A 10,565-nucleotide genomic window follows, 5' to 3' on the forward strand; every position below is an offset into this window, starting at 1 on the left:
GTTGTAAGGCAGGTTGGTGAAGTCCCGTAGGGTGCCGCTGGATGTGCGATGGGACAGTGGTAAGGCAGGTTGGTGAAGTCCCGTAGGGTGCAGCTGATTCCCAGAACCCAACAGATGGCACACAATTGGCAACGGCAGGGCATGAGTGCGCGGCTGGTCGAACGCCGGGGTGATTGTACCGACGAGTTGCTGGCTGGCTGGAAGGGTGCTGAAGCGCATTCCGGTCCAGCTCGGTAGCGTTCCCATGTTCCGAATCCTTGCCGCCCTCGCACACCCTAAAGCATCCCCTAGTCCTTGGCCACCACGAAGCGGCTGACTGGCTGATTCTCAGATACCCATCCCACCTTCAAAGCGAAACCCACAGGCACAGGTACAACTCATGTCGCGTTGACTTACACTCGGTTGGGTTTTTCTTCTCGGGGGTGAGATATCTGATGAATGATAGCATCCGATCTCTCCAGTGTCAAGTAACCATGCCTAACCCTGATGCCTAGGGTATTGTACACGGTGCCGCCACGTAACCAGCAGGTACGGGCTAATTATTGTGAAGTCACGCGCGTTTGGGGGAAACCAATAGCAGCGTATATACAAACGCAAAACCGCATAACCTCAGAACACCAGCAAAACTGAGACCCAAAAGTCTCAAAGAATGTCCTTGCGTCATGCGATCACGCTTGGCTTAGCCACACACCAACAACACACACACACACACTCTCATTGCACTCGCTCAAACACCAACAAACATCACACACGGCTCAGATCGACGAGCGCCTCCATTTACACGGAGCGCTTGTTGGCGGGCTGGAAGTCGCGGGCAGTCTTGGGGCGCTGGACCAGGAAGCCCATGATCTGCACCTGCTTCTGGTTGTCGAAGGCCACCAGGCGCACGTAGGCATCGGGGAAGGCCTTGGTGCAGGCGACGATCTCGCGCAGCACCTGCATGGGGTCGCGGCAGCCGAACATGGGCAGCTTCCACATGGTCCAGTAGCGGTTGTCGTAGTACAGCTGCGGGCGCACGGGAAATGGGAGGGAGAAGAGGTTCAGTCACCAGCGCACAGAACCACCAAAGATGGAATTGGGCCCCTTGCTTTTCCGTGCTGAAGCACGAGCAGGGGTATGCGTCAGTTCCCCGCGGTGAGATAGGCGCTGTCCCGGTGCCAAGCTAACCCAGTGCCACAGTGGACCCGTCTGGCTCTCGCTCCGACTTACGCAAGACACGCTGCCGAAGCGGATGGCCGACTCGTTGGACACGTAGGCCTTGTCGGCCTCAGCGAACTCCAGGCAGGGGATCCAGCCTGCAAGCGACAGCACGAAGGGGGTAAGATAAGTGGCCGACGCAAGCAGTCCAGGGCTATCCCAGATAAGGGCGGATGACAGGCAAACTATACAGCAGACAACGAACAAGCTAATCTCAAGCTTCGAGCGATCGTAATGTCGCAGTCTGCAGCTACGCCCTAGATCGTATTAACTAGCTCTCAAACACAGCCCAGCTACATATGCCCACGGCACCAAGCCGTGCTCACCGTTGGCGACGATGTAGTCGACCTGGGCGGCGATCTGCTCGTCGGTCAGAGGAGGCAGGTAGGAGAAGGTCTCGAACATCCTGCGATCACGCGATTGACCAGTACTCGTTAGAAGTGGCAGAGCACGTGCGATGTGAGGCAGCAGGCTGGGCCCCAAGCAATTGCGTCGCGACTTGCAGAATCCCTATCCTTCGGGCTGCGCTTGCTCGTCGACTCACTTGTTGTTGACCGGGGTCCAGACCATCATCTGGTTGGCCTGAGCCGGGGCAGCCACGGGGGCAGCCTTGACGGCGGGCTTCAGCGCGGCCATGGGGCGCACGCTGGAGCGGGCCGGGCGAGCCACGGCCGCGGAGACGGAGGACTTGGCAATGACGGCGGCCATTTTAGATGTTTGAGAAAGTGGTCGAATGAACGAGTAAGTTCTTGGGACAAAGACTCGGAGGTGGCCGGTCGCCGTTTTCAATCCCCGCTCGCCGATGACCCGTACGGCAGGCTTATCCGACTCGTCGGCTTTCACGACCGCCCGAGCCTGCGCGCTTCATCCGCTTCCGGATAGCTTGCTACGATAATGCATTATTCAATTTTACGACGCAATGTCATGAGCAGCGCCGGGCGGGCTTATTTACATGCGTCGCCTCGCTCGCCGTTGACTTGATACTTTGGAAATTCGGGCTCGATTCGTTGCTACAGCCTGCCTTTTGCACACAATGTGAACGTCGATTCTACATTTGTATGTGACTGAACTTCGCGGCCCCTACTGAACGTTTCGTGCAAGCGACATGTCGACTCACAACTTGGAGGAACGCGCGAGGGGTCCCCACACGCACTTTCAGCCTGCTTTGGCGAAATGGACATGATAGGTATAGCCAGGATATGGGTCTGCTAGCTCGCCTGGTGTTTTGACCGTCGATCGGTTTCGCGTTGGGCCTTGCGGCTGCTCGCTCGCCGCGGATGCTTCCGCACACTGCGCGGCACGTGTTAGTCTGTGCACGACGACGGTTTGTTTGTATTGCGCCGCCAACGTTCAACGGTGGTGGTAGGTTCGAATGTCAGAATGTCGGGCACGGGGACCTTGGGCGCATTGCCTACAAGCGCGTGCCTGTGTTTTTGGGGGGCAGAGAAGTGAGCCTGCCTATTGGGTCACAATAGCACAGAGGCGGGTGGCCAGCGTCGGGAACTGGTTCAGAACGGCTGCAGGGACAGCACCGTGCGTGCGTGTGTGTGTGGGGGGAGCCTTCAAAGTTGACGAGCTTCGCAGCGCTGGGATGGACTGGCATTGCGTGCTTGAGTTTGCGTCCCGTGAGAACCCTGCAGTTTATGGCGGAGACAGGGAAGAGGGAATGGGATCGCGCCGGTGCAGGGAAAGGGCACGAATCTGAGGTTACGGTATCTGGGGGGAGGTGCCCATGTGGGAGGGGAAGCCTAACTGCCTGTCTGGGTGCAGACCAGGAATGGCAACACGTGAACGGTTAGTAGAGAGCTGTGTGCTGTTGGGCGCTCTCGGCAAGGGGCGTGGGAGGGGGCTGGGTTGGTGGGCGGCTGTCCGCACAGTGCCTAGCAGTGCGCACTCAGGCCCTTCGCAGACCGAAGAGGGCGCCAGGGCCTATGCGCGCGTGGCTTGGCGTGAGGTTCTTGCTGTTGGCGTCAGGCGCCGCAAAAGGCCGGGTGGCTCTGCAGTGTCCTGCTCGCTTGGCGTGCGGCAAAGTGGTTCAGTCAGCGAGCGCAGTGTATGCGTGTGTGCGTGTATGCGTGTGCGTGCGTGTGTGTGTGTGTGTGTGTGTGTGTGTGTGTGTGTGTGTGGTTGCTGCGGAGAGGGCACGCAGCGACACGAGATTGCCATGCAGTGGTGCAAGCTGCTGGGGTCGGGTAAACGGGGTGGGAAAGTTGGTGATGGTGGAATGTTCTTGTGGCACGAACTGGCCTTGTGCGTATTCGTTCGCCCCGTTCACTCTGGTCCACCAATCCCACAGTCACTGCACTTAAATGCCTAAAAGCCCCTGCTACGGTGCGGACAGGGTAAGGCCACGGCAGGTCTAAGTCCATATGCGCCCGTAGAGGTTCGAGTGCGTTAACCGGTCGCAAGGTGTTCACAACATGTTGATGTGTTGACAACATGGCTGTGGTCAAGACGTGCCCTGCGAACTTCCCGTGTTTACATGTTAATAGAGCTCGCTGACAGCAGTCATTTGACACCATTATGGAAGAAAACAGAGGGGATTTAGGGGGTGTACGGCACGGTATGGCACGGTCGGTCGTCGGTCCGGGGGGTCGGGGGGTTCTGCAGGGTGGGGCCTGGAACTATTGTTCGTACACCCCCGCCTGGCTCCCCTGCTCCCCCTGACTAACCCCTGACCTCTGGCTTTCTTCGCTTTCCTTTCAGTGTCACCAATTCTCATGAGTGGGGGCGCACCCCGAAATAAGCGGGTACGGTGCTTCAGTTCAGTGCTTGCCACGGCCTCAAGAGCCCCAAACCACGTGCACCGAAATTCGCTTGCACTCCAAATGCACTGGGAAGCCAGTAGCAGCGCGCTCTCAAATGCTGGCATGTGTCTCTCTCTGTCCAGAGCCTGAATGCGCCAAGTCTGCTACGGTAGGAGGGTGCAACCCGTGGCCCGCCTTGAACCGCGCTTGCACACACAGCTGGATTGCTGCTGGCATGACCGTGTGAAAGAGGTACAGGCAGCCGGGCAAGTCCCAGCGGGCAGGTTGGTGTAGGCTATGCCCCATAACAGGCCCGTGCATGCTGCCACGGACTTCTCGCCAGGAATGTAAGTCCCGATGCTAGACAATTACTCCAGCAGCTGCATGCCGCCATCTTCAGTACTCGGTATCCCTTGGTGCACGCAAGTCAAGGATCAGTCCCAGGGCTCACCCTGGAGCAATGCAGCCTGCGTGTGCACCTGCGATGGAGCCGCGGCCTGCGGTATTGGCTGCCCGATTACGAAGCTGCGGGTGGGGGCAGTTGGCACGCATTCCGCCACAGACCCCGCGAGCCTAGCCGCACCCAAGCTCTAAGCGGCCTAGACCGTGACCAAAGGCGAAGAAGCCGCGGCCATCCCTGCGCTCAGATTGCATTGGTTACAAGAGGGACCTGCTGACGCAGTTCATGGCTTCATGCGCTCAGAGCCCGAGCCCTGAGCGGCAGCAAAAGCAGAAGCCACGCTACGTGTGCTAGCTACGACCAATGCCTTGTACAGCTCTCCTCGGCTGCGCTCTTCGGCTGCGCTCCTCGGCTGCGCGGGACAGGGGACTCCGTGCAACCACTATTGCTTATAGCCTGCACCAGTCATTGACGAGTGTTGCGGAACTAATGCGTACGTAGACCAGAGCGGAAGGCGGAGTGGGCTTGCAGGCGGCACGAGAGTAGGCAGTCAGTAGCGCAAGTTGCGAATTCCCATGTTACCTCGTAACCGACGGTAAACGCTGTGGACGGTCGCGCCCATGGCTGGCTGACGGAAGCTGGCTGCGGTATTGGGATGGCTGGGCTGGATGACGCCGGCCGGGCTGGCGTTGGGACTACCAGAAAGGATGCGCCCGAAACCAACCTGGAGAACACCAGCGCCACCGGTGCCCAGCACGACATGTAAGGGAGGGAGGGAGGGACAGGAGGCGTGATGCACTGCAGCGTAGAAGCTGCAGTCATGGGCACAGCTTGTACCATACAGCACGGTCATCAAGGACACAATGCCGGAACGGCATCATACGAGGCGGGGTTGGGAGCTGCAGGAAGTGGGCAGCGGGGCAGAATCAAAGGTTTGCATCGTTTAGAACAGGTGCGGAACACGCGCCAGCGCCAGCGCGGAGGACCCCAAGTAAGGCCTTTACTCACCAATGTACGTTTTGTACACCCAATCTCGCCCCCTATCGACGTTGGCACTAGGTAGCTGGCTATCATTCTATGCAGATTAAGCAAAGGGGCACCGGGAACAACTGACTCATGTTCGTCACTGCAGGTTACTGCAAATGCTGTCTCCACCTTTGCTGCACGGTTCCGTTTCGTCACGTTTGCTGGTGTTGCTACCCGCCGTTCTTTAGTGTGTAACTGATCTGCGAACCGAGTCCCCTTCAGCTGATGAACCCCGCAGCAACTTTTCCAAAAGCGCTTCAAATACGCCCAGCCCGCCCATGGAGAAAGAGGCCAAAATCAACGGAGGATCGTTACAACCAACAAAATTGCAAAACTCCTCCGCTTTTTACGTGTTGAAAAAGACTGATCAGCACGAAACGGGGAGCTAAGCTACCGCTTCAGCACTTGAGAGCAGTATCTTCCATCCACCGCCGTTCGTCAGGGGGCAAGGCTCAGATCAACGAGCGCCTCCATTTACACGGAGCGCTTGTTGGCGGGCTGCCAGTCGCGGGCAGACTTGGGGCGCTGGACCAGGAAGCCCATGATCTGCACCTGCTTCTGGTTGTCGAAGGCCACCAGGCGCACGTAGGCATCGGGGAAGGCCTTGGTGCAGGCGACGATCTCGCGCAGCACCTGCATGGGGTCGCGGCAGCCGAACATGGGCAGCTTCCACATGGTCCAGTAGCGGTTGTCGTAGTACAGCTGCGGGCGCACGGGAAATGGGAGGGAGAAGAGGTTCAGTCACCAGCGCACAGAACCACCAAAGATGGAATTGGGCCCCTTGCTTTTCCGTGCTGAAGCACGAGCAGGGGTATGCGTCAGTTCCCCGCGGTGAGATAGGCGCTGTCCCGGTGCCAAGCTAACCAGTGCCACAGTGGACCCGTGTGCCAAAAGCTAACCCAGTGCCACAGTGGACCCGTCGGGCTCTCGCCAGACTTACGCAAGACACGCTGCCGAAGCGGATGGCCGACTCGTTGGACACGTAGGCCTTGTCCGACTCAGCGAACTCCAGGCAGGGGATCCAGCCTGCAAGCAAGGGGATGAAGGGTGCCGCGAAGGGTGAACGAGGGACAAAGACACGGACAGGAACCGGATAAGGGGCGGCTTGACCAAGAACTCACGCTCCGACCGCTACTTCGGCAACCCAAATAAGTGATTCCACGCTATGGCTCTGTCGCTGTCGTATAGCCCGGCTGGTAGCAGCTGGAAAGCTCAAGTGAGGCTGGACAAGCCGCGCTGGCATGAGTGCAAGCTGTTTGCCCAAGAAAAAGCCGCCGAAAGCCCAGGCTGACTGCAGATTCCTGACTTGGGCACTGTTCGTTGCTGGAGTGTTGCTCGCAACCCCGCAAGCTCACCGTTGGCGACAATGTAGTCGACCTGGGCGGCGATCTGCTCGTCGCTCAGGGGGGGCAGGTAGGAGAAGGTCTCGAACATCCTGCAAATGGAAACGGCGACGCAGGGTTAGATGCTGCTTGAGACAGCGACAGAGGAGCCAAAAGCCTTCGTCGACACAATGCGGGCGTTGCAAGTCAAATCTGCAAGCACGCTGCCTGATCCGCCGGGCTTGCTCGTCGACTCACTTGTTGTTGACCGGGGTCCAGACCATCATCTGGTTGGCCTGAGCCGGGGCAGCCACGGGGGCGGCCTTGACGGCGGGCTTCAGCGCGGCCATGGGGCGCACGCTGGAGCGGGCCGGGCGGGCCACGGCCGCGGAGACGGAGGACTTGGCAATGACGGCGGCCATTTTAAGATGTTGAGTGACTTCTCTTGTAAAAAAGTAAAGAACATAGGCCCCCTGGCCGGTTTATCAGGAGGGCACCGCTCCAGGGGCTGCATGCGAACTGCTTGCATTGGCGCCTAGCCTTTGTGGGCCAGGGGGCTTCCGGATAAGGGTTGCAAGTGCTCAAATACCCCATCAAACATCATCCTGGTTTGGCTGCGCTCCTTCTGGCGCGCCCGGGAAGCCGGGCTTGCACGCAGAGTGAGGATGCGGCACGGGTGCACGCGCACGATAGTCACTTTGCATTCTCAGGACGTTCGCGACGCTATTAAGGCTGGGTTTTATCAAAACTAACGAGCTCGGCCACGCGGGCGAGTTCAAACCGTGGCGTGACACAACTAATATACGCCCCCGTCGCGGCGGCCCCGGCTGGCGCGCAAAGCATGCCAATTACCTTCATCTGTCACGAAGTATCATAGGACGGCAGGCGGGGCATCTGGGCCGCTCTCGCGGTGTTGCTAGGAAACAGACAATGTTCCTGCCGTTTGTCCAGTTTTTCGTCGTTTCTGGCGCCGTGTCGCCTCTAAGAGGTATGTGGAAGAGTTTTACCTGGCTCGCGTCGAATGTATAGACCCGTGCGCCGGCGCATGCGGCGATCCGGGTTGTGCCGACGGTCGCGGCTTGCTTGACGTGGGCTGCGTAGTTCACCACTCCCCTGGGGCACTGGGTTCATCATCATTTGTACACACTGAGACAGTGCGGTACTACCATCGTGCAGGGGACTCCGAAGTTCGGTCCACCAATCCACCAATGGCGCTAGGACGGGACTTGACGGGATCGGCGTAGGACGGTGGAACGGGTGCGGTTTGCGTAATGCATCAGGGGGGGTCGTGACAGAGGCACGAGAGCTCCCGTCATGCAGAACGCCGTGGAGAGCCGCTGAGGGGTTTGGAAAGGTGAAAGGGGGGGTCCTAACGGGTCCTATGACTCGCGGTGGGTTTCTTGCAATCATGTCAGGTAAGCGTCGGACCCCTGCATAATGCAAATTACTTTGCGTCTGTTATACCTAAGGCAGCAATGCACGGTGGCGGTGGGTGGTGATCCCTTGGTCGTTCAGACTTCCGACTGCACCCTACAAAAGGACTGAACGCACAGGGATTGGATCCTAGGGGTGACCGCACAGGGACCTGGACCCCGCCTACCGGCGCGCGCTGGTGCTGCGTGAGCTGCTGGGCTACCCCGCCGACGTCCCGTGCCGAAGCGGCCCACCTGTACCCACCGCCGCCGGGGAAGTGACATGGGTTAGCAACCCGGCCTATCCACTTTGGGTCGGGGCAGCGGCGGGGCAGGGCGGGGCAGGGTGCCGACGTGCTGTGACCTGCGGGACGGCGTGTCACAAAGCGTGTGCGAGAACGGCAAGGGAAGGGGCGAACCCAGGCGCGGCCTGGACGCGTAGACAGAACTGCAGGTGCAGGCGGGCGCTTGGCGGCACCCCAGGGGGACACACGTCATGACGTCACGACCTGCACCCAACGCGTACGCGTCCCTCCAATGCTAGGCCGCGCCGGCGCGAGTGTCGCCCTACTGTCACCGTGTGGGACGTGGCCGTGCAACAATGTCTCTGCGTCTCGCCACGAGCAAGTGTTCACACATTGCGCTTCAGTGCCTTGCCAGCCCGAGCACCCGCAGTACCCAATGCCGCCGTGTCCCGACTCCACGATGGGGGCCAGGACAGTCTGGCCTGACCAGGCGTGCTGCCTCTCCTACCGTAGCCTACCCCGGCGCGGCGGCCGTGCTGACCATGGGTCCCACACTACCAACTCCATGCCGACTCGGATGTGAACGCTAGCTGGTGTTCGGGTGCGAATGTGCAATTGTGCGCAGCGCCCTGCATCCCCCGCGGCACGGGCCCCCGTGTCAGGGCCCCGCCGCCCGGTGACGTACAGAAGGCAGGGCAGAGGTCCGGGCATGTGGGCTTCTAGGAACTTCGAAACACCACCGCTGGTCACCTTCCTGCAGATGCGCTGCGGCTCTGCATCGCGAGTGTGGCGTTGCGGTGTGTCTGTGTGGTGCTATCGCCTGGCGCCGGAGCGTGAGGAATGCGCGTCAGCAAACTTCCAGCCAGCCAGCAACTTGTCGGTACTGTAAGAGCATCCGTCAGCAAAAGTAACTCTGGCGTTCGACCAGCCGCGCACTCCTGCCCTGCCGTTGCAAATTGTTTGCCATCTGCTGGGAATCAGCTGCATCCTACGGGACTTCACCAACCTGCCTTAACACTGTCCCATCGCACACCCCGACCATGCCATGTTGACGTTCCACCCATGCGTTACACCGTACTTGTACAGTACGGTATGAGGGCACGCTCTGGATAAGCTCCTTGACCCGGCAGCCGACAAGACCATGTGACACTTTGCATGGACTCCACATTTCTGCTGACGGCTTCTGCCTGTGCCACGGGAGGGGCCACATTCGAATGTATTCTAGCGTCCTTTGCGCTTCATGATCACGCACCATACATGACCGTGCCGAACCGTTATCCGCAAGCCGCCAAAAAGGAAGTCGCCTTGGGATTATGAATGCGACATTACAAGAAGGCACAGTCCGTCCAAGCATGGGTGCCCAGCCCAGCGTGCCAGCCCAGGGATTATGCCTTTTCTTCTCTCAGTTTGCATCAAGGACCCAATCACGCTGACGCATCCTGACGCATTCACCGCCGGAACGCTCCCAGCAGGTTAAACGCGCGCTCCTTCTTGGAAGCGGTCTCCTGCTCCGGCTCCACCTCCTCCTCGGGCTCCTCCTGCACCTCCTCCACCGGCTGCTGCTTGCGGCCCAGCAGACCGCCGAACAACTGCTGCTTGGCGCCGTTTCCGTTTCCGTTGGTATTTCCGTTTCCGTTTCCGTTGGCGGCCTTGGCGGGCGCGGCCTTTCCGTTACCGTTACCGTTGGCCCTGCCGTTGGAAGCGCTGCCCCTTTGACGGCGGGCTTCAGCGCGGCCATGGGGCGCACGCTGGAGCGGGCCGGGCGGGCCACGGCCGCGGAGACGGAGGACTTGGCAATGACGGCGGCCATTTTAAGATGTTGAGTGACTTCTCTTGTAAAAAAGTAAAGAACGTAGGCCCCCTGGCCGGTTTATCAGGAGGGCACCGCTCCAGGGGCTGCATGCGAACTGCTTGCATTGGCGCCTAGCCTTTGTGGGCCAGGAGGCTTCCGGATAAGGGTTGCAAGTGCTCAAATACCCCATTAAACATCATCCTGGTTTGGCTGCGCTCCTTCTGGCGCGCCCGGGAAGCCGGGCTTGCACGCAGAGCGAGGATGCGGCACCGGTGCACACGCACGATAGTCACTTCGCATTCTCAGGACACCTGCGACGGGTGCGGTTTGCGTATTGCGTCAGTGGGGGGTCGTGACAGAGGCGCGAGAGGTCCTGTCATGGCAGAACGCCATGGAGAGCGGCTGAGATGGTTCAGGAAGAAGA

The 10,565-nt window shown here is 59.7% G+C and overlaps 3 protein-coding genes across 3 annotated transcripts; all 3 read right to left on the reverse strand.

Annotated features, from left to right (window-relative positions):
- Positions 1–380: 380 nt before the first annotated feature.
- On the reverse strand, positions 381–5,619 carry CHLRE_02g120100v5 (uncharacterized protein). Its single transcript, XM_001702357.2, has 5 exons — positions 5,353–5,619; positions 1,742–1,945; positions 1,524–1,603; positions 1,210–1,295; positions 381–1,005 (listed from the first exon to the last, which is right to left on the reverse strand). Exons 2-5 carry the CDS (start codon positions 1,903–1,905, stop codon positions 778–780), a joined length of 558 nt encoding a protein of 185 aa, XP_001702409.1. The 5' UTR covers positions 1,906–1,945; positions 5,353–5,619; the 3' UTR covers positions 381–777.
- A 46-nt stretch (positions 5,620–5,665) lies between these two features.
- Positions 5,666–7,137, reverse strand: CHLRE_02g120150v5 (uncharacterized protein). Its single transcript, XM_043060041.1, has 4 exons — positions 6,951–7,137; positions 6,726–6,805; positions 6,311–6,396; positions 5,666–6,072 (listed from the first exon to the last, which is right to left on the reverse strand). Exons 1-4 carry the CDS (start codon positions 7,112–7,114, stop codon positions 5,845–5,847), a joined length of 558 nt encoding a protein of 185 aa, XP_042927675.1. The 5' UTR covers positions 7,115–7,137; the 3' UTR covers positions 5,666–5,844.
- Positions 7,138–7,183: 46 nt separating this feature from the next.
- CHLRE_02g120200v5 (uncharacterized protein) lies at positions 7,184–10,279 on the reverse strand. The gene is made up of 3 exons (XM_043060042.1): positions 10,067–10,279; positions 9,100–9,998; positions 7,184–8,029 (listed from the first exon to the last, which is right to left on the reverse strand). Exons 1-2 carry the CDS (start codon positions 10,157–10,159, stop codon positions 9,798–9,800), a joined length of 294 nt encoding a protein of 97 aa, XP_042927676.1. The 5' UTR covers positions 10,160–10,279; the 3' UTR covers positions 7,184–8,029; positions 9,100–9,797.
- Between the last annotated feature and the right edge of the window lie 286 nt (positions 10,280–10,565).

Source organism: Chlamydomonas reinhardtii, chromosome 2, assembly GCF_000002595.2.
Source record: "Chlamydomonas reinhardtii strain CC-503 cw92 mt+ chromosome 2, whole genome shotgun sequence".
NCBI classification, from domain to species: Eukaryota; Viridiplantae; Chlorophyta; class Chlorophyceae; order Chlamydomonadales; family Chlamydomonadaceae; genus Chlamydomonas; species Chlamydomonas reinhardtii.